At 36.3% G+C, this 27,776-nt stretch overlaps 1 protein-coding gene across 2 annotated transcripts in view; it reads left to right on the plus strand.

Annotated features, from left to right (window-relative positions):
* POU2F1 (POU class 2 homeobox 1) overlaps positions 1-27,776 on the plus strand; it is a 174,279-nt gene that overhangs the window by 115,674 nt on the left and 30,829 nt on the right. Inside the window, exons 3-9 of one of the 2 annotated variants that reach the window (XM_063104270.1) lie at positions 4,668-4,768; positions 9,952-10,005; positions 11,706-11,825; positions 13,710-13,898; positions 15,244-15,370; positions 20,958-21,052; positions 26,147-26,320. In XM_063104270.1, the coding sequence (XP_062960340.1) occupies positions 4,668-4,768; positions 9,952-10,005; positions 11,706-11,825; positions 13,710-13,898; positions 15,244-15,370; positions 20,958-21,052; positions 26,147-26,320 (860 nt within the window). Of the gene's footprint in view, positions 1-4,667; positions 4,769-9,951; positions 10,006-11,705; positions 11,826-13,709; positions 13,899-15,243; positions 15,371-20,957; positions 21,053-26,143; positions 26,321-27,776 lie in introns of both variants that reach the window. The other variant, XM_063104269.1, reaches the window with a different exon arrangement.

Here is a 27,776-nt window from a genome sequence, read left to right on the forward strand (position 1 = left end):
CCCACAGGAAGTTCCCCCATTTTATAAGTAAGCAAAGGACAACAAATTAATTCCAGTGCAGAGTTTAAATGGTGGGAACAGCAAATAATTCAACACAGAAATGAAAGAAAAAACAAAGTACCTGCAACTAGAGACAAAGTTTCATATTAACTAGTAAAAGTCTCATTTCACCAAAGAACACCTATAACACCTAGAAGGACTGGAAGTCCCCTGGGATACCAAGCCAGAAAGGGGAGAGGGCCAGGGGCCACAGCAATGCTTCCCGACACCTGCAACCAGTCCTGAGGGTGTGGTACGAGGGCCTTGGCCACACCCGCCCGACACATGCAGCCAGCCCAGTGGCGACCACCGAGCCACCACAAGAAGTGTCCGGGGCTCTCCCAGCAGGGGTGGTGGGGGGCTTCAGGTCTCGGCCACACCCCCCTGACACCCTCAGCCAGCCCAGTGGTGACCACCAAGCCACTGCAGGAAGTGCCCCAGGCTCTCCTGAGCTGGGGCAGTAGGGAGCTGAGGCCCTCTGCCATGCCCCCCCTGACACCCGCAGCCAGCCCAGCAGTGGCCACCAAGCTGCCACAGGAAGCATCCCAGGCCTCCTTAGCTGGGGCGGTTATGGGCCAAAGGCCTCGGCCACGAACCCCTGACACCCACAGCCAGCCCAGTGGTGACCACTGAGCTGCCGCAGGAAGCAACCGGAGCTCAGGCAGTGGGGGGCCTCAGGCCTTGGCCATGCCCTCCCAGACATGTGCAACCAGACCAGCGATGACCACCAAGCCACAGCAAGAAGGGCCCCGGGTGCCCAAGCTGGGACGGTGGAGGGTGAGGGCTTTTGCCACACCCCCTGACATCGGCACCCAGCCCAGCAATGACCCAGCCACCACTAGAAGCCCCCTGGTCTCCCCTGTGGGAATGAGGGAGGTGCCACAGACCTCAGTCCTGCCCCTCCTCCTTCTTCCTTCTTCCATCCCATTTCCTTCCCCTTTCCCCTCTCCCCCGCCCTCCCAATTGCTCTCCAACAGCATCCTAGAATGTAAAAAACAATATTAATAAAATTACATTTTCTTTAAAAAATATATATATACGTTTAAACATTTTTTTTATTTGGTATATACAAAGGCAATTTTTAAGTAGATTTTTTGTGCTGCAGCCTTATTAAACTCTCTTATTATAATAATAGATTGTTAGCTTTCTTAGGATATTCTACATACATAATCAAATCATGAACAGAATGTTAGTTCTGTTTCTTTTTTCCAACTCCTGTGTTTTCTTTTCTTGCCTTGTTTTGCTGGATAGGCCTTCCAGTATAATAGAAGTAGTGGTAGCTGACACCCTTATTGTGTTCTTAATCTTAAAGAGAGTGCTTTTAATATTTCACCATTAACAACGATATTTATTTATTTATTTTTTAATTCTTCCTCTTTATCAAGTTAAGGACGTTCCTAGTCCTCTGCCTAGAATTTTTTATCATATGTGGACACTGAATTTTATCTAAGGGTTTTCCTGCATCCTTTGAGGTGACTATGACTTTCTTCCTCCTTTAATGAATTTGGTGAATCCTATTAAGTTTTTCTTTTTTATCCCCAAACCAACCTTGTATTTCTGGAATAAATCCGCCTTAGTCATAATATTTTATTTTACTAGATTAAGTTTGCTATTATTATTTAGGATTTTTCCGTATATGTTTATGAATGAAACTGGCTTGTGTTTTTTTCTTTTTTTTCTTTTTCACACGTATTTTGTCAGGTTATGGTATCAAGGTTATGCTGGCCTCATAAAATGAGTTAGGAAGTGTTTCCTGTTTTGTTTTGTTGTTGTTATACTCTATATATCTTATGTTAATCTTCTTACATGATTTATCTTCTCTCCCAACATGTTAATTCCCCTGGTTATTTCAGTGCTTCTGTTCTCCAAGGCACACAAAACCAGATTTTGGCTAACAGCATCCCTGTTTCCTTGTACCCATCTCATTCTCAAGTCCAATTAGGGTAGGCGTGTATATCTGTTCCCTTCTGCTTTCCTTTTAGCTCAATTTAGGTCTTCATGTTTTACAAGAATAATTTCTATGTAATACCTGCTTTATTCTGCTCCTCACCTCCCAATGGAGCCTCAAGCACCTTATTGAAAGAAATTACCTGCCTTTGTGTCTTAAATCCCTGTATTTATTTGAGTTGTTGTCTAATTGTGCTCTGTTTACCTAACTACCTTTGAACACTGTTTGGTATTCTTTTACAAGGTGGTCAGTTAGGTGCTGCCACAAGAGGAGACACAGGAGAGGCTCTGGAAAACAAAGTTTATTATATTCACAGGTCCTAGAGACAGGCATAGCGCACCAAGCAGGGCCACATGGAAGAGACACCGGGGTGGACAGGAGGGAGGGGAAGATTTGAGCTACTGCCTTCATTGGGGTTTCCATGGGAAAGGCAAGGTCAGGGCAGGATGCACAGTTTAAGATTGGCTAGTTGGAATAATTTCAGAAGACTTTGTGCTATAGTTGCATAGTACCTGGCCCTGGGATGATTAAGGCAGAGGAATAATGCCACCAGAGCCTGATAGAGGAGGTGTGGTTCTGGACTGGTTAGTTTGCATACCAAAGACATGCTCCTGGCTGGACTCTTTGCTATACCTAAGAATTGACTTGGCCTGGGAGGGGCAGTCCCTCCCCAGACAGGAACGTTTTTAAGATGTCAAAACAACATAATATATAAAAAATTAAAAAATATTTACAAGCACTGTACGTTCATTCCATCCCCCACAAGATGCAGAGCCAGGGCACTTAAATAGTAGACCATTGTACCACTGTACCAGAAATCATCAATCTTGTGTTATGTAGTGCTTTGTGACTTACAAGGAGCTTGTTATTATTTTTATGGGAACTTGAAAGTGGAACCAGTATGCAGAATTTTCATGGACTCCATGAGAGTGAAATATTTGGTTCTAGAAGACAACTTGTTGATGGTGGATTAATTTCTAAGTGCTTATCTGTTTTTCAAAATCTCATCCTCTTTTAGCCTTGTTCATTTATTTAATATATATAAAGCATATTTCTCTGATGGAGCATAATCTTTTTTTTCCTCTAGTTTTATTGAGGTATGATTGGCAAATAATCTAATGATGCACAGTCTTAAAATCTTCACATAGGTAGTGACTTCCTACACAGAGATAGAGACAGCAACTAATGACAAAATACACAGCTTTAGTGAAATGTCTCTGTGTGGCTTATGGAAGTGATGCTAATTAGTTAAAATTTTGTTTTATCCTAGTTTCCAGTTACTTAACACACAAGCATGTATTCTTTTAATTTCATTAACTGTATATGTCTAGGTAGTTCTATAGGTTTACTATTAGTGGGAGACTTTAGGGAAAAACTTAAATGATCTCTATGAGTTTTTAAGGAAGTGATAAATATACACACATTTATAATTATCTCAAAGTAACCTTAAGCAGTTCTTTCTGGGTCATGTGATATACTTAATTATTCTTATGTCAGTGATAACTTTGCCAGAAATTAGGATATATTATAGCAGAAGTTAGCACTCTTTTAGAAATACTGCTTTAAGGTTCTAACTTGTATTCTCTTAACTGTTCTGCTCTGTGTGTGTGTGTGTGCATATACAGGTGTGAGAACAGGAATATGGGATTTTCAATTGGTAGAAAATGGAAGTTTATGATAGGACCATATCCATGTGTCTAGACATTTCTTGCAAGTTCCTGTGGTCTGTTATCTTTTATTCAGTACAATGTATTCTGTTTTTTTCTAAATAATAACTGGATGTAGTAATTTGAAAACAATGTCTGATATACCTTAGAAAATATTTCTGGGGCTGGCTGGTTAGCTCACTTGCTTAGAGCATAATGTTGATAACACCAAAGTCAAGGGTTCAGATCCCCTAACCAGCTAGCCACCAGAAGAAAAAGGGGGGGCAGGGATATTTCTGGATATTAGGGTAGCATGTATTTTCATAAATTAGTCCTATTTCAACATCAAATCACAGCATAAATTGTTAAAAAGCACTGGCATAACATTTCAAAAATATGAATGTAACAGAGCCCTTGCTAATGAGCTATAGTATATGTAGCAATTCATACTTGGGGATTGAAGAAATTAGTACAACTATTTTGTTTCCCTATGTTTATTATGGAAAGGGTTGCTTTTGCCCTCAGATTGTCGCTCATTAAAGTGTTTAAGCTAATAGTAAATCCTTCTTGCTCTTGGCAAAGTCACCAGTGAATTTCTTCTGTCCAAGACAAGTATCAGGTAGGATGAGAACAGAAGAGAGCCTGCTACCTCTTTGGGACTCTCTTATTTACAACAGCGATAATGATCTCTTCCTTAAAGCCATCATAAGTTTCATGTCTGTTACAACTCCAGTTGGTCTGATCACTGCATCACATCTGAGTTCTCTAACACTATCTTATGATTGTAATTCATTATTTATATTTTTGTTTCTGTCTCTTAAGCTTTATCTGTTTTCATGTACTTGTCCTGCAATCCTACCTTTAGAAGAGAAACCATTTTACTACATTTCCTTTCTTTTGAATCCCTTCTCCTCCTTGGAAGTCCTTAGAAAAGGGCTCATACAAAATAGATGCCTGATGAATGTTGGTAACTGAAGTCTAGTGCTTTATTTCATTTGATTTTATTTCTTTTAATTATTTTGCTTGCTTTCTAGGCACACAAACCAATGGTCTGGACTTTCAGAAGCAGCCTGTGCCTGTCGGAGGAGCAATCTCAACAGCCCAGGCCCAGGCTTTCCTTGGACATCTCCATCAGGTATAATGTTTGTTCAGCCATAAGTGAGAGTAAAAGATGGTGGCATAGGATGCTAGGGCCTGGGGAAGTTATTTCAGAATCCACTTTTTAAATTATTTAAAGCCTTGTGCTAATCACATTTAGTTGTATCATTCTAAATAGTTAAGTATGAAATTCTGTTGTCTTAGTCTGTTTTGTGCTGCTATCACAGAATACCTGAGACTGGGTAATTTGTAAAGAAAAGAGGTTATTTGGCTCACAATTTGGGTGGCTGGAAATCTAAGATTGGACAGCTGTATCTGGCAAGGGCCTCAGGCTGCTTTAACTCATGGCAGAAAACGGAAGGGGAGTGGGCATATGCAAAGAGATCACATGTTGAGAGAAGAAGCAAGTGAGAGAAACCAAGGCACCCAGACTCTTATTAACAACCTGTTCTCTTGGGAACTGATTCATTCCCCTGAGAACAAGAACTCACTCAGAATGCCCCAGGGAGGGCATTAATCTATTCATGCAGGATCTGCCCTGTTGCCCAAACATTTCTTGCTATGCTGCACTTCCCCACACCACCACACTGGGAGATCAGATCTCAATATGAGTTTTGGTGGAGACAAACCACATTCAAACCATAGCACCTATGGTTTAGTTGACTGTATAGCTGTTGACTCCACAGCTGTGTGAAAAAAAGAATTCCTTATTATGAATGGAATGCGTATAGCAACTGGGTTTTTATGAGCATGAATCTGTGGTGGCTAACTGAAAGTAGTAAATTGCCAGAGTCATCCAAATGACGTAGCTGTCGTTACCTGAGACCTGCTGTGCAAGGTTTGGAACTCAAAGCTCATGTTCCTCTTTAAAACAGTTTCAGTCCATTTTGATTTGGGCAACCACTCAGAGTCTTTTGCTTGGCTATGAACCCCCCAGTTTCAGGTTCAAAAAGATCTGCTTCAACTTTATCACCCTTGTATCACATGGTTTTTTTCTTGAGTCTAAAACAAGCCATGGAATTCTTTTTATCCAGGTTTTAGCTATAATGTAGAGGGATAGGGAATACAAAAACAAATATTGGCTACCTAAGAGTTTTGGGATATGGGAACTGGTTGAAAATGGGAAGCAGACAGTGAAAACAGTTGGGAGATGGATTATCAGAGTGTCTCAGCCTCTTGATTTATGTTCATAATTATTTATTAGAACACTACTTTGTACATCTTGGTGGTCTCTACCTCAGTTAAAACCTAGAACTAATTGAACACTCAAAATGTGTTTGCTAGTAATGTTGGTAGTAGTGGTGCTAGCAATGGTGCCTAATGGTAGTGGTGGTGGCTATTCAATGAAAAGCCCGTATGGACATAAAACCTCCCAGGTTACATATTAATGTGTTACGTTACTGTGGACTGAATACATATCATACTACTATTCTAGTCTTTTCATCAAAACATGTCATCAGACTACCTAAACTATAAAAGGAGTTCCTCTACTTGAAAACAGGTGAAATTCTAGAAAGCTATTCTAAAGCTCATTTATTTGTCCACAAACTCAAAGGGATACCACATAGGCATCAGTTAGCATCTTCTGTAAGAGTGAGGCCTAATTGACACGCTTTTGCTCAGACACATAGCTTTGTTTATGTCTTTGGAATAGAAAAACTTCTATATACAACTTCTAGAACAAATATTAAGATGAATTAGTATCTAAAATGAATTTAAGTATATTTTAAATATATTCTAGAAAAGCAAAAACATATTGATGTCAATTTTCTCCAAAGAACATATTCAAACAAGTCTCCAACAAGTTTTCTGGTTTCTAAAGAGGAATAGAATTTTTGGTATGGTTTAGTCAATTATGTGACACATAGTAAGAATCTTTATCTGGCTTAAATATGTGATGTTTCAAATGTGTAAAGAATCCCTGAAGATACATAGATATTATGCAGTCTTCCCCCTACTAAGGTCCATATTCCAAAAGGATTGTTAACTTTTCCCACACCAGCTCCAAGGCCTCCAGATGTAGCCACTGATTACTAAAATCATAGATCCACCAATACCACCCAAACTAAAGGACTGCAGACCAAAGAATTTTATTCAAAAACTTGGCACTATTGAACCCTCTATCAAGATATATAATCGTTCACCATCTGATTAGACACATAATTAACATACAGAGTGACATTTATCTTCTGTTTCCAGCCCCTTATTGACCAGGTTAGCACTCTGGGCCTTTTCTTGTCATAATCATAAATATACATATACATATAGAAAACAGGTTGTTTTAGGTCTGTCACACCATTAACTGTAAGTTTTGTGAAGATGGGAACTCTTTCTTGTTTACCTGTATCCCCAGCATTTACCAAGGAGCCCAAAATATAATAGGTATTCAGTAATTATTTGTTGAATAAATGAGTAGATGAGCAAATGGTAAAATGTATGGGAATATGGGAATACAGAGGAAGAAATGATTAGTTCAGCCTGTACAATCTGAGACATTTATCATACAAAGTGGTTTTTGAGCTGAATCTTGAAGGAAGTTAGTTGGAAGCTAGCTAAAGGGAGTGATAAAGGGATGCCTTCATTTTTTCATTTTTAACTTTCTATTTTGAAACTTTCAATTCTACAAAAGAATTACAGCAATAGAACAGTGTTCATCTGAAAACCCCTCATGTGAAATTACCAACTGTCACTGTTTTACCATATTTGCTTTATCTCTGTGTGAGTGCGTGTGTGTGTGTGTGTGTGTGTGTGTGTGTGTACACATACAAAATATTAATTTTTTGGCTAAACCACTTGAGTATATTGTAGACATTATGACCATTTCAAATTCCAGCAATTACTGTTGATACAATATTATTTTCTAGTGTGTTGTTCATATTTAATATTTTCTGCCTATGATCCAATCCACACCTTGCTTTAGTTGTCATGTCTGTTTAGTCTTCTTTAATCCAGAACAATTTCTGATCCTATCATAATATTTCATGATGTTGACATTTTTTTTTTTTTTTTTTAATTATTGGGTTTTTTTTTTTGTCTTTTTTGTGACCGGCACTCAGCCAGTGAGCGCACCAGCCATTCTTATATAGGATCCGAACCCGCGGCGGGAGCGTCGCTGCGCTCCCAGCGCTGCACTCTCCCGAGTGTGCCACAGGGTTGGCCCATGATGTTGACATTTTTGAAGAGTATTGGCCAGCTTTTATAGATTGCCCTTTAATCTGGGTTTGTTTGGTTGTTCCTCATGATTGGATTCAAGTTATATTTTTTTGAAAGGAAATACAACAGAAGTGATGTTGAGTACCTCTTAGTGCCTATCAGAAGGTATATGATATTGCCCTTTCTCATTCTGATATTAAGTTTGTTCATTTGATTAAGGTAGTGTTTATCAGATTTGTCTACTGTAAAGGTAGCTTTTTTCCTCCTGGTAATTAATAATAAGTGAAGCAATACTTTAAGACTATATAAATATCCTGTTCCTCCACAAACTTTAACCCAGGAACATCATGATTTAAATAAATTACATAGAAATCTTATCTCCTTTAAATCTTTGTACCTGACTCTCTTTTCTCTGGCTCTTTGAAAGACTACTTCTCAGCCATTAGGTCTTAAACATATCTATTCAGATAGGCCTCTCCTGATTACACTCTATCTAAAATGTGTTCTCCAGAAATCCAAGTTTTGATTTTTGTATTTGTTTTTGAGGGTTCTTATCTACCAACAGAACTATCAGCTTCAAATAAAGGACATCGCAGCCAGTTAAGTTGAGCCCCTAACTGTCTACTGAGCTTCATACCAACATTTACATTTAACTTCAGGACATCTTGATGCTATGTGATATATCTAAAATGGGACTCATTAATGACATTACCATTTTCTAGTCTTCCAGTTTGAACCCTGGAATAATTCATGACTCTTTTCTTCATCTATATCCACTTAGTTGTCAGGATTCTCATATAGTATCTTGCAGTGCCTTTCATGTCTACTACTGTTTTATTCTCACTGCCACCATCCTAGTTTAGGCTTCCATTTATTCTAACCTAGTTTATATGTTCTTTCTCCCTTCTCAGTCTTTCTTTGTTTTCAGGACATTGACATTTTTGAAGAATAAAAACCAGTTATTTTCTGTTGTTCCTCAATTCGGGTTTGTCTGATGTTTCATCATGATTAAATTCAGGTTATACATTCTTGGTAGGAATACAGCATAAGTAGTGCTGGATTCTTCTCAGTGCATCATAGCAGAAGGCACATGTCTCATTGCTGGTGACTCTGTGTTCACTTGATCACTTGTCTGATCAAGTTACTGTTTTACCCTTGGTAACTAATAAGTATCTGTGAAGAAATAGTTGAGAATATGTAAATATCCTGATACTCCTCAAATTTCACCAATTAGTTGGAGCATCCATTGATGACTCTTGCTTGAATCAGTTATCTTAGTTGCCAAATGGTGGTTTTCTAATTCCACGTGTATACTTATTTTAATATAACCATGATGTGAACTTTCTGAATGTATGAAATGTGAGCATTAAACACAACAGACTTTCATGTGTGGCTTATAGGACAGATTATTTTATTTTACTTTTTTTTTTTTTTTTTTTGGCTGCTGGCTGGTATGGGGATCTGACCCATTGACCATGCTCTCCAAAGTGAGCTAACCAGCCAGCCCAGATTCTTTATTTTAGCTAGTTGTTTTAAGTTATGACTATAAATGTTCTAAGGACTTGACTGTGTAGGTATGTATATCTGAAGGTACTTCAAAAAGTTCATGGAAAGATTTACATTATGTTTTGATTCTATTTTTCCCATGAACTTCTTGAAGTACCCTCATATAAGATTTCTATTCTGGTGTATACATGGACATTTTGAAATAATGTGGAAGAAGAATTAAGTTTTTAGAATCTAAGCATCCTAGGCATACAAACAGAGAATGTTATATGAGGAACATCCAATACAAGTGTGGCATGCCTAATGATGCTCATTTAGTGTGGGAAAACATCTTCAGAAAAGATTAACAGCATTTTTCATCGAGGGATGTGGATGTGTGTAGATGGACTGTGAGCTTGTCCATAAAGTTTTAACCCTGTAAGATAAACCTCTTTGTATTTTCAATTCTAGCTCAATGACATACACTTAGTAGAGACTCTTGAAATATTTGTTGATGACAACCTCCAATGATGAATATCAACAGTATTAGACTAGAACTTCCCCTGATTACTTTACTTATAGGTCCAGCTCGCTGGAACAAGTTTACAGGCTGCTGCTCAGTCTTTAAATGTACAGGTAAGTTGGCACATGGGATTATGGGTCAATTTTTCTATTTATTTTTTCCACATTTTTCTAATTTTCTGTGATGAGCACATAATTTACTGAATCTCATAAAGATCCAAATAATGATAATTATTGCCATTAATGAAAATCAGTTTTCTGTTCTGCTACTGTGTGTGAATCAAGGTGGGCAGGAAAAGTTTACTTTCAAAGTTTAATATGTAAATTCAGTAAAAATGTTTCTAAGTTATGTAGCTATAACACATACATAAACACAAAGCCTAATGATCTCTTAAATACCCTTTCATTTCCAAAGGTCTTTTTACTTATCATTTGTCATGACTTAAGGAAACATTATAGTGCAGAAGAAAGAACACTGGACTGAGAGACACAGAGGTCTTAGATTTGGATTCCCATTCTGCCACTAACTAGCGGTGTGACTTTGACAAGTCACTTAACCTCCTGGGGCTGTTTTTCTTATCTGTATTAAAGTGGGGCAATTTATAAGATTGCCAGGGTTCCTCTCTGCTCTAAAATGTTATGCTTGTAAGAATTGTAATTAAATCTGCTTGTAGATATTGGTGGGTAGACAAAATTTTAAAACAAAACTTAAATCTGACTACTTCGCTTCTATGAACCATATAGCAGAACATGCAAAGTTCAAGTATTATGAATTTATTCCATAACTTTTCAATCAACCTGATGCTTCCTTTCATTATAGTGTTTAGGTAACAGTCGAGAGGGAAAAACAGTATTCTGTGAGATTGATTTCAGTGTTGCTAATGACTAAACACCATGGGTTGAGCACTCCATGAAACCCAGTGGAATATGGACCAAGTAACACATGGAAACAAGGAGAGAAAAGAAAAGGAGATAATGTGACCTTCCTTTCTGAGGGAGAGGAGGCGGAAAATTGCTTTGGTTGCCATGGTGAACTTTCATCCCTTAGAGAGATGTTGGCAAACAGGCTGTATCTCCAGTGCAGAATGTTTACAGTCCTGCACTGTAATTATCTCTCAATGACTGGCAGAATTAATCAGAGCTTTTATGTTAATTAGCCTTGCTGCAGTCCCCAAAACAGGTGGTGGGAAATATGCAAATCTATGCAGAGTTTTAATACTCTGCATAACCAGTTTTAATTACCATAAAATTTCCTCTCTCTGCTTCTTTCAAGAGTGTGTTCTTTTTCTCTCTTGACTGGCATTTTCCCTCTAAACTTGTTTGTTATTTGGTGGAAGATAGTAGATTTATAGTTCTTTAAAATATTACATGAAAAGTTCTATTGGTCAAGTAATCATTCTCTAAGATGGGTTATGAAGAAATTTCAGACTGACCACCAGGTGTATGTCAAAATGTTGGTGTGGAGGGTCAAATATAGAGATGGACTGAAAATGTATTCTTCCCTTTACCTCCTTATTTCCAGAGTTGAGGATTTGGGGTTGTGAAAAGTTCTGTTGATTTGTGGAGGACCAACTTATTTTTTCTTTTTAAAAATTATAACTGCAGCTTTGTTGGCATTAGAATAAAAAGTCTAGAAACTTAGTATGTAAAACTAGGAAGGTACAAGGACATATAAGAAAGAAAAAAAAGGGAAACCAGAAAACTCACGATTAATAATCTCCTGTTTTAAATGATCCTTAAAATGTAGAGTTATAAGTACATTTCTTTTAATCAACTATTTGAAATCTTTTATTTCCTACCCCATTCCACCTCAGTCTAAATCTAATGAAGAATCGGGGGATTCACAGCAGCCAAGCCAGCCTTCCCAGCAGCCTTCAGTGCAGGCAGCCATTCCCCAAACCCAGCTTATGCTGGCTGGAGGACAGATAACTGGGGTAAGTTTTCACTGAGAGAGTTATTATAAACTTTCTCTGTGTCAGAACTGCCATTGGCCAATATCTGATTAGAACTTTTCACTGTAGGCCACTCTGGAAGAAGAATTATCTTTGTCATAAGCTTTTAGGATATCTTTTGTTACAATTGCAGATGCTCTGGATAAACTAAGGACTTTTTAAATCCATGTTTCAGATGTTACTTCAGTGTGGGATATAGTCATTGTATGGTTGAGACCATTACATTGATTAAATAGCAGTTGTCAGTTTGTTATGACATCACTGCAGGGTAGAAGTTAAAGAATGAATTAGTTCCTACAAAAGAGAAACATTTTATTTTCTAAAATAAAACATGTGGTCTCATACCCTTGCTCTGCAACTTAACCATATCAACCAATTACTTATCTCCCTGTACCTCAGTTTTTCTTCTGTTATATGGAGATGTTAAAACACATATCTCACAGTACTGTTGTAAAATTAGAGCTGATATATGTAAAGCTCATAAAACAGTGTTTGGCACACAGCATTCAATACCTTTCATTTATTTTTATTGGTAATAAATTGGCCTATGTGAATATAATAAACATCTAACTTTTCAGCTGTCTTTGCTGTAAGGCATCCTTCAAAACATCTTTCCAGTGTTAAAAATTTGTCTATTAAATTATATTTTTGAGGAGGTTAGAGGAATGATGAAGAAGAGTTATTATACAGTGCATATCATATCGACCCCTGGAATTTTTTGTTTTCTTCATTTCAATTGAAATGAAGAAACGCACTTAACTAGTGTGTTTTGGCCATGGAAGGCTCTTTTAAGAACTATTGCAAAATTGCTTATAAAATTTCATCAGTGAGATTAATATATATTATAGAAAATTTTTTAGTGTATAATATATGCAAATCTTGAAGGATATTAAGGTTTTGAATGGTTTGATTTTATTCTTATATTTCTAATACACAAATTGTGTTTGACCCTTTTAGAAGCAAGGTTGTGCCACTAAGTGACTATATATGCACTTCAGAATATGTAATATTCTTCTTGTTTGATTAGAACATGTCACCAAAAAAAGGGAGAGCACACTTCTTACATTGATTTAAGCGTGTTTGATAGGTCGCATTATGAAAGCAAGTATAAATCTGCACTAAATACATTTCCTATTTTACTGTTTGAGTTTTATTTTTGGTGACTAGTAAGAGGCACCTGGGATTCCAGGTTCCTGTGGCTGAAGATTCTATTAAACCTGGGCATTGGGATTCATTTGCATATAAAGAGAGTCCTGTCACCACCTGTTTCATAGAGATAATGTGTTGGAAAGGGGATGTGAAGTTGCAGAGACTCAGTGCTTTCAATAACAGAAGAGGTCGTATTAGGGAGGGGCCTGTTGGGAGACTAGGAAAAGAAGCAAATGGAACTCATAATATTCTTTAGTCATATCTTAGGACATAATGGAAATGATGGAATATGGCAGGGATTCATGCTAATGGGAAGCAGCTGGGCCTTATCAATTCTTTCGGTGGTCATATCCAGCATGACCTTGTTCCTCATTGATCTAACTAATCACTTGCTGTTCCGTTGGGTGTAAATTTCTTTTCATATCCTGTCAGCATTGATTCTTTTTTTTCTTGCTTACTAGTTAATTACTTTTTTTTGCCTGAACCCTAGGGCCCTAGGCAAGCTTGAGTCCAGAGCAAGGACCATCATTTTAATTTAAATGTTCTGCTACCAATGGTAATTTGATCACTGATGTACATTTTAGCCACATGCTAACTGTGTGAAGTTGGGTAGCTAGGGTCTAATGCCACTTGAGTTACCTATTCCAAAACTGTTGGCTTGCACTGGGGGCTCTTCTCCTTCAACTCTTTCCCATTATTTGTTCTAATTTTGTTTAGCTCACTTTGACGCCAGCCCAGCAACAGTTATTAATACAGCAGGCACAGGCACAGGCACAGCTGCTGGCTGCTGCAGTGCAGCAGCATTCTGCAAGCCAACAGCACAGTGCTGCTGGGGCCACCATCTCAGCCTCCGCCGCCACGCCCATGACGCAGATCCCCCTGTCTCAGCCCATACAGATTGCACAGGTGAGTGAGGACCTCTAATAGGGAGGGCAGCAAGTGAGGAATAAAATGGCAGATTTTATTTAATATTAAATTAAGTTTCTGACTGTTAGTGTGCACACTTAAAGACCTGAGGAGCTCTAGGTCAGTGAGGTTAAGTGGTACCCTTCCTTACCACTGAATTAGAAATAATACATTTGTTTGTTTATTTGAGTTATTATAAAACATAGCTGATTATTTGAATAACTGACAGTTTATTAAGTGACAATTCTTGAGTAATTAGCCGGCATATTTCTGAAGCAGGGGATTGCTGTATTTATTTTAATTAGCTAATTACAGTAGGCATGAATTCTTTCATGTGCTGTGCACTGACTTGCCACCCATGTGTGAGAGAGATGGCAAGTCATCTTTACTAGAGTAATTAGCATTGTGCAGAACTGCATTAGAATGTTGTTTGGTTTTGATTTTCACATTGTAGGGCAAAGTATCCAAAAATAATAAAAATATATTTAAGAGGCATAGACAACAGTACCAAGAAGGAAAATAAATGAAATCTTTTATGTCAAGAAGAGGAAAAGGTATAAATAGTTATACTAGTAAAATATATGAAGAGTTATTATGAATCTAATGCTAGTCATTGTCTTTATTCCCCCAGAGAAGACTCAGAAGTGGACTGAAATTATAGCAAGAGTTTGACTAGATGTAAAAAGAATTAACAAGGCAGCTGGTCGGTTAGCTATGCTGGTTAGAGTGCAGTGTTATAACACCAAAGTCAAGGGTCCAGATCCCTGTACCAGCCAGCCACCAAAAAATAAAGAATTAACTATAAGGGTAAAGAATAGATGTCAGACTAATCTTTATTACTGTGATATACAGTCTTTAACACTGATTTCTCGATTGTTAGATAAGCTGGTGTCAAATTTCATGAATCATTATAGGTCTTTTAATTTATCGATGGAAATTCAAACATAGTACTCTCAATTTTTACTTAACAGGAGAAAAGTCAATCATATATTTAAAAACTCTTTTTCTCACCTGATTTTTAAAACTCATATTGGTCTGTATATATTAAAAAGCTTAACGATAACTGTTTGAGGGAATTATAAGTAACTATTGAAAATAAGGCTTAGCATATGTCATGACAATATATGTCATGCCTACAAAAATAGTTAAGTCCTTGAAGAGGCTCCAGGTTTCTTCATACTCTTTGAAAAACACACCCAGAGCACACCCTGCTTGGAATATTAAAGAACTCTAAATATTGGCAATTCTTTATTTGAATGTGACAGAGTCATCATCTGGGAACCTTGTGATTAAATGAGCTTTTATTTCGGAATATCCAATGCATGTTTTAATTCTGATTTTTCAGGATCTTCAACAACTGCAACAGCTTCAACAGCAGAATCTCAACCTGCAACAGTTTGTGTTGGTACATCCAACCACCAACTTGCAACCAGCGCAGTTTATCATCTCACAGACGCCCCAGGGCCAGCAGGGTGAGCTCCTTCTTAGAGCTTATTATTGGTACATCAAGGTGGCCCTGAAACTGTCTATTAGAACAATATTTTTATTAAATTTTATTTGATTTTAAACTATCAATATTCTTATTAAGAAAAATATTTTTTGTTATGCATACCACATTATTGATTGTCTCCCTTCACTGCCATTCATCTGTTTAATCACTAAAGCAGAACCAAGAGTTTTGGCCAAAAATCTAAATGAAATCATTCAACATGCTGAACATAAATCGGGTAAATTGTTTCTAGTGTTTTGATAGTTTTTTTATGGGAATGTATTCAAAGAAGGTGGACTGAGCATTGAAAGTATATGCTTCCACAATCTTTTTTTTTTTTTTAAGTTTGATGAGAGGGTGTTATATTAGAAACTGCAGGAATTTTATGATATAAAAAAATCTGTGAAGCCTTTGAATGGTAAATATTGTATAATTTCTGTATCAAACAGTAATAAAATTCAGTCATGTTTGTAAGTTTGGTTAATGTAAGGAGTGTAGAGAGTATCAGGGTTTCAAGGCTTCAACCCAAGGAACATTAAGTGCATCTCTACCGATTCTTCATTATTTCTGTTTTTTGGGGGTCTGTTTTTTCTTGTTGTTTTTGCCTTTTTTCTTCTTGATCATTCATTCCAAAATCTTTTGTTGTGTAAATACCTATTCTAGCATATGTTCAAGATTAAAAGATAAATAAGTCAGTTTTACTTTCAAAGAGCTCATAATCTAGTGACAGGGAAACAGACCTATTATAAGTGTTAGACTTGATATGTGCAGAATGCTGTGGGAGCCAAGCAGAGAGACCCCTTGTACCTTTGTAGTCTGAGAACCCTTCACAGTGAATCTTGGGAGAGTGCATTCATAGGCTTACAGAGAATGTCAGTCTTAGAAAATGAACAGCATTTGTAAAGCTCAGAGACATGGAAGAAAAATCAATAAGCTGTGTTTGAGAACTATAAGTAATACCTTAAAACTAGAGCATGAGTTGCATATGAGGGTAATAGTGAAATTTGACACCAGAAAGATTAGCAGAGATCAGATCATTAAAGAACCTTACATGAAATTTCCAGGAATTTGACCTTAAATCCTACAGTTTAGTGGTTCCTAAGGTTCAGTTTATTTAAGAGTCACTTGAGGAATTAGAAAAGTATGTTCTTGAGCCCCACCTCCAAAATTTTAACCAGCACTTTGGGGATTCTAATGTGAATGGCCCAACCTTCCAATAAGGAAGTCTTCTATAGATTATCTGAAACCACAGGTTTAAGCAGAAGAATGACATTTCCAAGTTTGTATTTAAGAAAACTCATGCTGAAACTTGGTAAAATACAGTGGATAAGAATAGAGAGAGTAATACTGTTTAGGAGAATATTGTAGCAGTCATGTTGAGGTTTGATGAGGGCTGAAATATGTTTGTGGGGATAGAAAAGAGAAGATGTTTTGGTGAATAAGTAGGTGGATTGACAAGATCTGGGGGCCAGTTTTATTTGATTAATGATGGGGAAGAGACTTTAGGTAATTTAGGTTTTTAGGAAACTGTGAGGGCTGATGGGGTCATACAGAGAAAATGTGTATGTAGTATTAGAAGAGCCTTGGTAAAACCAGCCTTTTAGGAATAGGAGGAATACGTCGAGTCAGAAGAAGGTACTGTGATTTCAGAGGTCAAAAACTAGTGGAATGTTGTAATCACAATGGAAGAGAACTCTACGAGGGAAGGAGGAGAGACTTAAAGTGTCTGTATCAGATTTGGTAATTGTTAAAGCCTTTAGATTGAATGAGATCACCTTAAATTATTTTTGGCAAAGCCAAGAGCATTGTATTTCTTTTTTCAAATTTAGAATCACATTTTATTTAAAAGAGTGAAGGTCAAATTATGATAATAGGAATAAAGAATTACTATTCATTCAGATTTTTTGGTATTTGCAAAGGTGTTTGTATGTTCTTAACCTCCCCTCCCCGACAATCTCTTATAAGATTGGGAAAATAGCACAGAGAATAGCATACTGATTGGCTTTCGAGCCAGTGATCTTGGACAAGTCACCTAACCTTTCTAAATTTCACATATTTTCCTTCCCATCTTTTGCTTTACTTGTAAGGGTGACTTACATAAAATGTTTTACTAACATAAAGAAGGGCATTAAAATGCAGTAGTTAAGAGCATAGACTCTAAAGCCAAACTGCCTCTCTTTGAATCTTGGCTCTGCCACTTATTATCTGGGTGTCCATAGGAAAGTTAGGCTAACTTTTCTGTACTTCAGTTTCCTCGTGTAATACGAGGATAGTTTTAGTATGTAACTCAAAGAGTTATAAGGATTCGGTGAGTAAATACATATAAAGCACCTTTATAAAAGGTGCCTTATATACAATAACCTCTTTAAATCTTTGCTGCTGTTATCATTATGACATCATGATATCAGTATCATCATCATCAGTCAACAAATGGTAGATAGTGTAACAGAATGAAAACACAGTTTGTTCCTTTATATAGTTTTAAAAAAAACCTTGAAAGTAATCTAGAATTAGTTTCTACCACTGCTGCTGAGTTGTAGCCATTGGTTAATAGTATATAACTCAGATTCAGTTTTTCTAAGGTTATTCAACAGTGTAAAGGATCAGAACAGTGGAAATATTAGCAATTTAAAAACATTTCCAGGAGTGGAATTTATTGTAATTATTAGCATCATAGAAGCTGAAAATCTAAATAGCTATTCTTTTAACTTTGTGGTGAGGGACAAAGATTTGATCTATTGGAATTTTAATAATTAATGTTTCCACCATGAGATTAGCCTTCCATATCAATTTCTTGAGTTCTGTTTTCCCTTGCTTTTCATTTACTAATCTAAAAATTTTGAAGAATAGTTCATATTTTTCGGCAATGTTGCCAGGATTATATAACTCTTAACTATCTGGAATTTAATTTCTAGCAAGTGAAATCTAAGCCATTTTCCCAGAGTTATCAGAATTATTTTTCTAGCATTTTCTTGGGAAAATTCTTATTGATACATTTCTGAACTTCAGCATAATTTATAAAAGATTTTATTCTCTTTCTACTGACCATTTATTCTGAAAATAATAAAAGAAATGTTCTTGGTTAAAAAACTGTTGTTTATTTGGCTTTTGTTTGTTTGTTTGTTTTGTTGTTTGATGGGTGGTGGGGGTGGGGGAGATGGCAAAGATTAGTTCTTAAGGAAATTCTAAACCTTTATGGGTCCTTTCAAAATTTTCTGTTGACCTTCTTTGGTGAAATACACTTGATCTTAGCCAAAAGGCTGGGAACAATTGTTTGAGGAAATAGACCTAAGGTTTGAGTTTGTTCATAATATACGCTACTAGGAACTAAAATTAATTATTTGGAATTATAATTTCTGATTCAATAGGAATCATTTTTTAATATATATGCTTTTGTTACTTACAGATTAATAAAAGTCTAATTTTCATTGCTAAACTTTAAAGAAACTCATGGGTTGAAGTGCCCTATGTTTAATAATGGGACCTAATTTCTGACCTTTCTGCTCTCTTCTGGTTCATTTTTTATTATTTTTGAATGTTCTTGAGTCTTTAGCCTTTTCAAAATAATTTTATTTAATAGAATAGTTTTAATCATCGACATAAAACATAGTTTTGTTTTCTCTGGACTACCCTTCAGGTATTTTCAAACATATAATTTGAAATTTTAGTCAATTCACTTAATTTTTTGAGTACCTGCTAAATGTCATACAGTGCTCTAAGTGTTGCAAATATAATTTTGAACAGGATAAAATCCCTGCCTTCCTTAGAAGAAGTCAAATAGTAAACATGTAAACGAAGGGTTTAGGTAGCAATAAGTACTAGGAAGACAGCAGATCAGACTAATCTGGTAAAGATTAACATGTGGAAGAATGGGCATATCGTCTGGAAAGTCCTCTCTGAAGAAGCAACATTTGAATTGAGAGCAAATGATGAGGGGGAGGCTGCCACACTTAGAATCTCAGTGAAGGGGTTGGCCCGTGGCTCACTTGGGAGACCGTGGTGCTGACAACACCAAGTCAAGGGTTAAGATCCCCTTACCGGTCATCTCAGTGAAGCATCTGGTAGGCAAAGGAATGCAACACCTGAAATGGGAACAAGATTGACCTAATCCGGGAAAAGAATGACCAAAGTAGCCTGGAGTTCAGTGAGTGAAAGTGGTAGGAGAAGAGAGATGAGAATTAGACAGGGCCAGATTTCCTAGGTCTGCACAGATTTTGTACTAACTGTAATGTAGGGCCATTGGAGCATTTTAATTGGGAAATGATAAGATCAAAAATATCACCATAACTACTCTGTGGGGATTGAACTGCAGGGAGACACTTGGGGAAGGAGGATGGTCATTTAAACTTCCATAATTTGGTTTTTCTGAATATGCCTTTTTAGAGACGTTTACGGTAATATTTACTCAGCTTTATTTCATTTAATCATCCTTGCTTCAAAATATATTTCCTTGCCCCAGATTAACAAAAGTCATGGCTCTGTAGAGAAATCCAAATTTACTTAATTATTTTATTTGTGTTCTGCATTGTGAAATAAATATCTACTTTAATAGCTTAAATTCGGGCAGTGCCTAATCACATACAGACAAATTATAAACTGTGGCTAATATGTGGCAGGTTTAGTTGTCCACTGTCCTGCATATTCCGACATTCAGTGTATCTAAATTTAGTAGCCTAAGGAAATCATAATTAGGAAGATATCTATTGCCCCAAATAATCTTATCACCTATTTTTTAAAAATGATAGAATCCCTCTTGTTTGGTGTGCTGTGTTGGATAATTTCCACCATTGCTTTTATCTCAGCACAAATAATTCTATATTTAGTCTTTTAGCAACAGCATTAAATTTGAAATTAGGTACTATATATTAAACTCTTAAATACCGATATTGTAGGTTGGTTCTCACATAAGGTTATGAAAATGAAAAGCCATAAACTCAAGTAATTGAATTGGCATCTACTACACACACGTTGAGGGGTCACATTTCTACTTTGAGTGTCATTTGTCATCACAAAATATTGCTGGCTTTACTTATCAATCATTTTTAAACTAAGACAGTCATTGTTAATGCAGATAGAATATGTTACGTTTCAATTTTATTATCACCAGAAGGCAAATGTTGGATAGAGAGAACTTGAAAACAACATCCTTTCCACTTAAAGGATAGCCTGCTCTTTTCATGAAATAGATAATTCTCTGGTCCAACGTATACACGGCAGTTTCTAATGGATTCTGGGTTAAGAAGTTGAGCTCTTTTGGGGATTTCCAGTTGCTTTCATTTAGAATGGTTCTTTATTTTCATCCACTCCTTACTAAAATAAAGAATTGGCCTATCAGAGAACTTATTTTGATTACACTAAAGATGTGTCAGTTTTGATTTAATGTTCCATATCTTCTTGCCCAAGTTGTATTTAACAAGATTCAGTTTTAGACAAATAAGACAAAAGTTTTAAGACCAATAAGACTGTCAGGAGATCTCTTGGAAATTTTCAGTTCACGTTCCTTTCTTTCTTTTGCCATGTGTTCAAAGTAATCTTTAATGTTTCTGGCATAACATGTTTGTGTTTTGTAGGTCTCCTGCAAGCGCAAAATCTTTTAACACAACTACCTCAGCAAAGCCAAGCCAACCTCCTACAGTCGCAGCCAAGCATCACGCTCACCTCCCAGGTCAGTTTTCCACAGAAGTTGCTTTTTCCTACTTTATTGTTTTGACAGATGTTTGGCCTTTGTTTAATTAAAAACAAAAACAAAAACCCTAGTAAGAATAATACAAACAATCTTCAAAAACTGACCAGAAGTTTAAAGGTGGGCTTATCAGCTTGATAAAGCAATGCTACCAAATTGATGTAGTCTTTGAAAATCTTCAGAGAGTCCCTGTTTTCTTAAATATTCCTAAAGAGTAAATTGTGTTAGCAGTGAATGAGTAAAATGAGTAGTGGCTATTTGACACCCCTGCTCCCACACACCCACCCCATAGTTGGCAGTAAATATTACCACTTGAACTGTAAACCTAGTGCCTCAATTAAAATTCATCATTCCCTTAGCCCTTCCTCAGAATCTGGGAAGAAGTTCTGATCTCTACATTTTCTTTCCTCTGAGTGCTTAGATGTCACTTTAGCTCATTTCCACTACACCATATAACCACGATAAGCATATAAAAAACACAGGCATCTAGTGGTTTAGGTTATAGACCTACTTCTGCTTCTTATCTAGATGTGATCTTGAGCATGTCATTTCATCTTCTGGACCTCAGTCTTCTCATCTATAAATTAGGTGACTGAACTGGCTGATCCTGAGTCCTCTTCCAGCTCTGACTCTCTTTGTCTACAGTATGGAAGTTATCATTTAATACTAACACATTACCAAATTTGACAGAATTCAACATTCATTTATGATAAGAATTCTTGTAAACTAGGAATAGAAGATAATTTTCTTAAGCTGGTAAAAAGGCATTTGCAAAAACAAAAACAAACAAACAAACAAAAACAGTGAGGAAAGACTGAATACTTTCCCCCCTAAGATCAAGAACAAGGCAAGAGGACCACTTTTGCCACTTTTATTCAGCATTGTACTGAAAGTCCTAGCAGTGCAATATGACAAGAAAAAGAAATGAAGGACATGTAGATTAGAAAGGAAGAAGTAAAACTATGCTAATTGGTAGACAACATGATTGTCTATGTAGAAAATCCTAAGGAATCTACCCAAAACAGCTGCTCGAATGAGTGAGTTTAGTGAATATGTAGGATACAAAGTGTATACAAAAATCATATATATTTCTGTATACTAGCAATGATCATTTGAAAATTGAAATTAAGGAAAAAAATATTTACAATACTTAGGGATAAATTTGACAAAATATTTGTAAAACCCATACATTGAAAACATTAAAATATTGCAGAGTGAAATTAAAGAAAACCTATAAGATAGATATAATGCATTCATGAATCAGAAGACTTAGGTTGTTAGCCAGTTCTCTCCAAATTGATCTCTAGATTCCACACAATCTCAATCAATACCCAGCAGGCTTTTTTTTGTAGAAATCTGCATGCTGTTTCTAACATTTATGTGGAATTGTAGAAGACAGAATAACCAAACAGTTTTGAAAAGTAGAGTTGAAGCACTACCTGATGTCAAGAATTATTATAAAGCTACAGTAACGAAGACAGTGTGATACTGGCATATAGATAGAAATAACAGATCAGTGGAACAGAATGGAAGGTCCAGTAGACCCACACATGTATGGCCAACTGATTTTCCAGATGTGCCAAAGGATTTCAGTGGTAATAGGAAAGTCTTCTCAACAAATGGTGCTGAAACAATTGGCTATCTGTAGGCCAAATAAAAAAAGAACCGTGACCCTTATTTCACACCATATACAAAGATTAATTTGAAATGGGTTATAGAACTACACTTTTAGAAGAAAACTGAGGGAAAAATCTTTGTGTCCTCAGGTGAGGCAAGGATTTCTTAAAAATAGAACTAAGAAAACACTAGCCATAAAAGAAAAATTTGACAAATTTAATTTCATAAAAATTAAAAGTTTCTCTTAAGAGAATGAAAAGAAAAACCACAGATAAGGAGAAAATATTCTAATATCTGATAAAAAAGATTTGTATCTAAAATATATAAAGAACTCATACAACTCAATAATAAGACAACCTGATTTAAGGGAGTGGGGGCAAAAAATTTGAAGATATTTCACCAAAGAAGATATGTGAATGCCCAGTAAGCATGTGAAAAGATGCTCAAAAGCATTAGTCATCAGGGAAATGTAAATGAAATATCACTGCACCCTCACTAAAATGGGCAAAATTAAAAAGGCTATGATAAGACCAAATGCTGGCAAGAGAATAAAGCCACTAGAGCTCTCATACATTGCTAGTAATGTTGCACAATGTCACACACATTTTGGCAATTAAAGTTAAATATACATGTACCTTATGACCCAGCAATTCTGCTCCTTGAAAGAAAAGTGTATGTCCGTACAAAGACCTATATGTGAATGTTAGTAACAGTTTTATTCATAATCATGCCAGACTAGAAACAATCTAACTGTCCTTCAGCTGGTGAATAGATAGCATAAACTCTGGCATATCCATATGATGGAATGCTACTCCGCAATAAAAAGAAATCTACTTCTGATACATGCATGAATTTCAAAAGCATTATGCTAAGTGAAAGAAGCCAGACATGAAAGACTACATAATGTATGATTCAGTTTTCATGGTATTTTAGAAAAACTGTAGGTACAGAAATCATATCAGTGGTTGCCAGGCACTGGGGGCCATTGGTGGGGATTAACCAAAGAAGGCAGAAGGGAACATTTGGGGGTGATGAAAATGTTCTGTATCTTAATTGTAATAGTAGTTATATGACTATGTACAGTTTCTAAAACATATCAAACTGCATACTTTTAAATGGTGAATTTGTGAATATGGTGAATACAAAAGTAAGGTTGGGGTTTTGAGAAAAGCCTATAGTAGAGACTCTTTCCTGGCCTATATGCTTTGCACACAGTGGCAGGGCTATTGTAGCTTCATCCTGACTCCTGCTCACTGAATTCTACTCTACCATTTTTAGATCTGGCCCAGTCCAGCCTGAGGTTTCTGGAGTTGGGGTAACTTATCTGTAAGCACCCCACCTAAAGGTACCCATGCTATTTTTTGTCCTTTATTATTTGAGAATGTGACCACTTCAATCCTGGAGGTGAAGTAAACAGTCTGATAGTTGAGACTCACCTCTACCTATCAACCGGTTTCACTGTGGGACATGCACAGCCACATAGGATTCTAATATGGTTGAAGATATTTCACCAAAGAAGATATGGTTTTGGCTCCTCCAAAATGGTCAGGTTAAAAATTACTGTGACAACATGTCACAGAGATGAACTTTGTTGTCTTTGAAGCAGAATGATAGAAACTTACTCCAATTGTTGCCTATGTAATGCCTATTTTAGTCTTTTGGGCCAGTTAGTTTTCACTTGGAGAGAGCCTTGACTAATGAGGTCAAGGTCGGGGTATATGACCCATCTAAATTACAGGAAGGAAAATTCACAGCCACAGACTTTATCTGTAATCCTGGTCTATAATGTCTCATCCAGGCTCCTGTTCACAGGAGGGGTCAACTGAGCAATTATGATGCCAAGTCAGTGCAGCACTGCCAATAGTGAATACTCAAAAGGGTGTGTTCTACTCAGGGCTTCTGCGTAGAACAGAGTCGCCTTGTGTGTGTGTGTGTGTGTGAGATAAGTGTATAATAAGGAAATTTAATATTTTCTTAAAAAAAAAAAGGACTATCCCCAGATAAACTTTAGATGGATTTAAATAATTAAATATTTCAAGTACATAGAAGTTGTTAACAGATTATTAAAAGGAATTTTATCAGAATTAGAAATACGTAAACATTCTCAGATTTGTACCAACAGAAGATATTAGAAAAAAATTTCATCCAAATGATAATGCAAAGCTTATGTACACTGAAAAACAAAAGGAAAAAAGGATATTAGAAGAATATTTGCATTAGTATGACAGACAGAGGCTTAATCTGTAATGTTTGATGAGCTCTTTAAGGATAAGGATGAGAATAAGGATATCATTAACATATAAATGGATTAAGGACATAAATCCAATTCATATCTAAGGAAATAGATAAAAACTGACATATGACAGATCCCTTTACTGGCCAGCCACCCCCCCAAAAAAAAAAAAAAAAAAATTGACACATGAAAAGATATTGACTTTGAGTAAGAGAGATACAAATTAAGGCAGTAGTGAAGTACCATTAACTCCCTAAATTAGCAAAACAGTTTTTAAACTGCTAACACAAATCATGTAGAGGAAATTTAGCTTTGTATAGTGGGAACCAACATTGTGATGTGTATGAAAATCCATGAAATTGTTTATCCAGTTACCCAAAAGTTCCTTGTGAATTTATCTGAAAGAACAAATTATATAGGTGGTAAAAATAATTGTATGCACAGGATTTTTCGTTGTGGTGTTATCTGTGCTAGTGAAAACATAAATGGAAAAGCATGCAGCAATTGAATGGTTAAATAAATTATGATAATATTGCCTCAGCCAGCCTTTGAAAAGGATAGTTATGAAACAGAAACACTATAGAGAAAAGTTAAAACGTAACGAACGCTAAATGAGAAAAGCAGAGTGTAAAATTACGTAAACCATAATTACAGTTAAGGTTTAAAAATGTAGATCTGTGGGAAAAAACTTGAACAAATACACAAAAATGAAGCCTATTATAAGTTATTCACACTACAAGCGATTTACTTTTCTCCCTTAAAATAGTCTTGATAATCTTGTAACATTATTTTTATAATACTATGTGACATGTTGGAGATATGATAGTGATAAACAAGACAGATCTGGTCCTTGCTGTTTTGACAGTCTAAGTGGCATATTTATGAAATAGATTTTTTAAACTAAAGAGTAACTTATTAAAAGGCATGAGATAGAAGTATACAGACAATTTGAAAACCCAGGTATAATTGATTTCATTTTAGTGTATTCAGGTTTTTTTCCATAGACTTTTACATGCTTAACCTTAATTGTAAATCATAATATATATAATTTCACAGCCCGCTTTTCTCACTGAGCATTATGTTTTACCTTCTGTTGTGTCACATGGTCTTCATCACTCTCTGTGAATATAGCTGTTTCCTTAAAGTTGTTTACGTGCAGTACATTCCAGTTGTAAACTTAAATATCTTTTCATATTTTTGTTCTTACTGTTCTCCTTCTTCAGCAGCCAGCAACCCCAACACGCACAATAGCAGCAACCCCAATTCAGACACTTCCACAGAGCCAGTCAACACCAAAGCGAATTGATACTCCCAGCTTGGAGGAGCCCAGTGACCTTGAGGAGCTTGAGCAGTTTGCCAAGACCTTCAAACAAAGACGAATCAAACTTGGATTCACTCAGGTGGGGTGAACCTACCCTTATTTTTCCTCCTTGGCTTGGTCCAAATATTTGCTTTATGTATCCAAAGAAGTGTCTAAGGAACAATATGTTCCTAAGCCATGTTGTTTTTTGCTTTTAAACTGTATCTTTTTGTTAGCCATTTCCTGCATTTATAAGGTTAGAGTATTATCGTGTACATTCAGTTGTAGAAGGTTAAGAGTATTATGGTACACATTCATTTATAAGTTTGTGATTTAATGTTAGGATAAATTCTTTTAAGATTTTCTCAGAACGCAAGCCACTGAAATTAAAATTATATCAATAAATTGCAAGAGTTGGGGCATGATATGACTAAATTGATGGTTTTATTATTTGAGGAACATCTGATTGTAGACCTTAGTGCTTCATAAGTAAGACAGAGAGTAAAGATTACCGGTCTTTTAAAGTAGCTGGAAGGGGAAAAGTTTCAAAGGCTTGTGTGCACCTGCACGTTTGTGTACAAAGTTCTTGACTTGCTGAACCAGAGCCAGCAATATGGATGAACAATTTTAATAGCAATATCATTTGTTGAGCACTTACTGTGTATCAGGTCTCAAGCTTCATCTTTTATACCTCCAAAAGTTCTATAATGGCAGATATTAAAGTTTCAGTTTTCCTTTTTTTTTTTTTTTTTTGTAGAAGTATTTGCTTATTTATTTATTTATTTATTTATTTATTTATATTGGTTATACATATTCATAGGCTGAACATGAATACATGGTCATTCAGAGCTGACTATTAGCACCTGTGCCCAAGATGATCAGATCAATACTATCAGCATGCCCACCACCTCACATTGCAGTTATTCCCCGTGTCCTCCACCAAACTCTCCCCAGCCTCCCTCCCTATGCACACCCCAGCAACCCTAGGTCTGTTCCCTCCCTCTGCAAGTCCAACACACCACTGTGGTCTTTCCTTCCTTCTTTCTCTCTTAGCTCCCACTTATGAGTGAGGATGTGATATTTTTCACTCTGTGCCTGGCTTATTTCATTTAACATAATTTTCTCCAAGTTCATCCATTTTGCTGCAGAATTTCATTCTTCTTTATGGCTGAGTAGTATTCCATTGTAAATATATATTACATACCTTCTCCAGTCATCCATCGATGGATAGTTAGGTTGGTTCCATATCTTGGCTATTATAAACAGAGCTGTGATGAATGTGAAGTGCATGTATCCCTTCAACACGAAGATTTCCATTCCTTTGGATATATACCTGGAAGTGGGATTGCTGGATTGTATGGTAGATCTATCTGTAGTTGTTTGAGAGACCTCCCTACTGTTTTCCATAGTGGCTGTACTAATTTTCAGTCCCACCAACAGTGTAGGATAGTTCCCTTTTCTCCACATTCTCACCAGCATTTGTTATTCTCAGTCTTTTTTATTACAGCCAGTTTAACTTGGATGAGATGATGTCTCATTGTGGTTTTAAATTGCAT

This window comes from Cynocephalus volans, chromosome 8 (assembly GCF_027409185.1).
Source record: "Cynocephalus volans isolate mCynVol1 chromosome 8, mCynVol1.pri, whole genome shotgun sequence".
In the NCBI taxonomy this organism is placed as follows: Eukaryota; Metazoa; Chordata; class Mammalia; order Dermoptera; family Cynocephalidae; genus Cynocephalus; species Cynocephalus volans.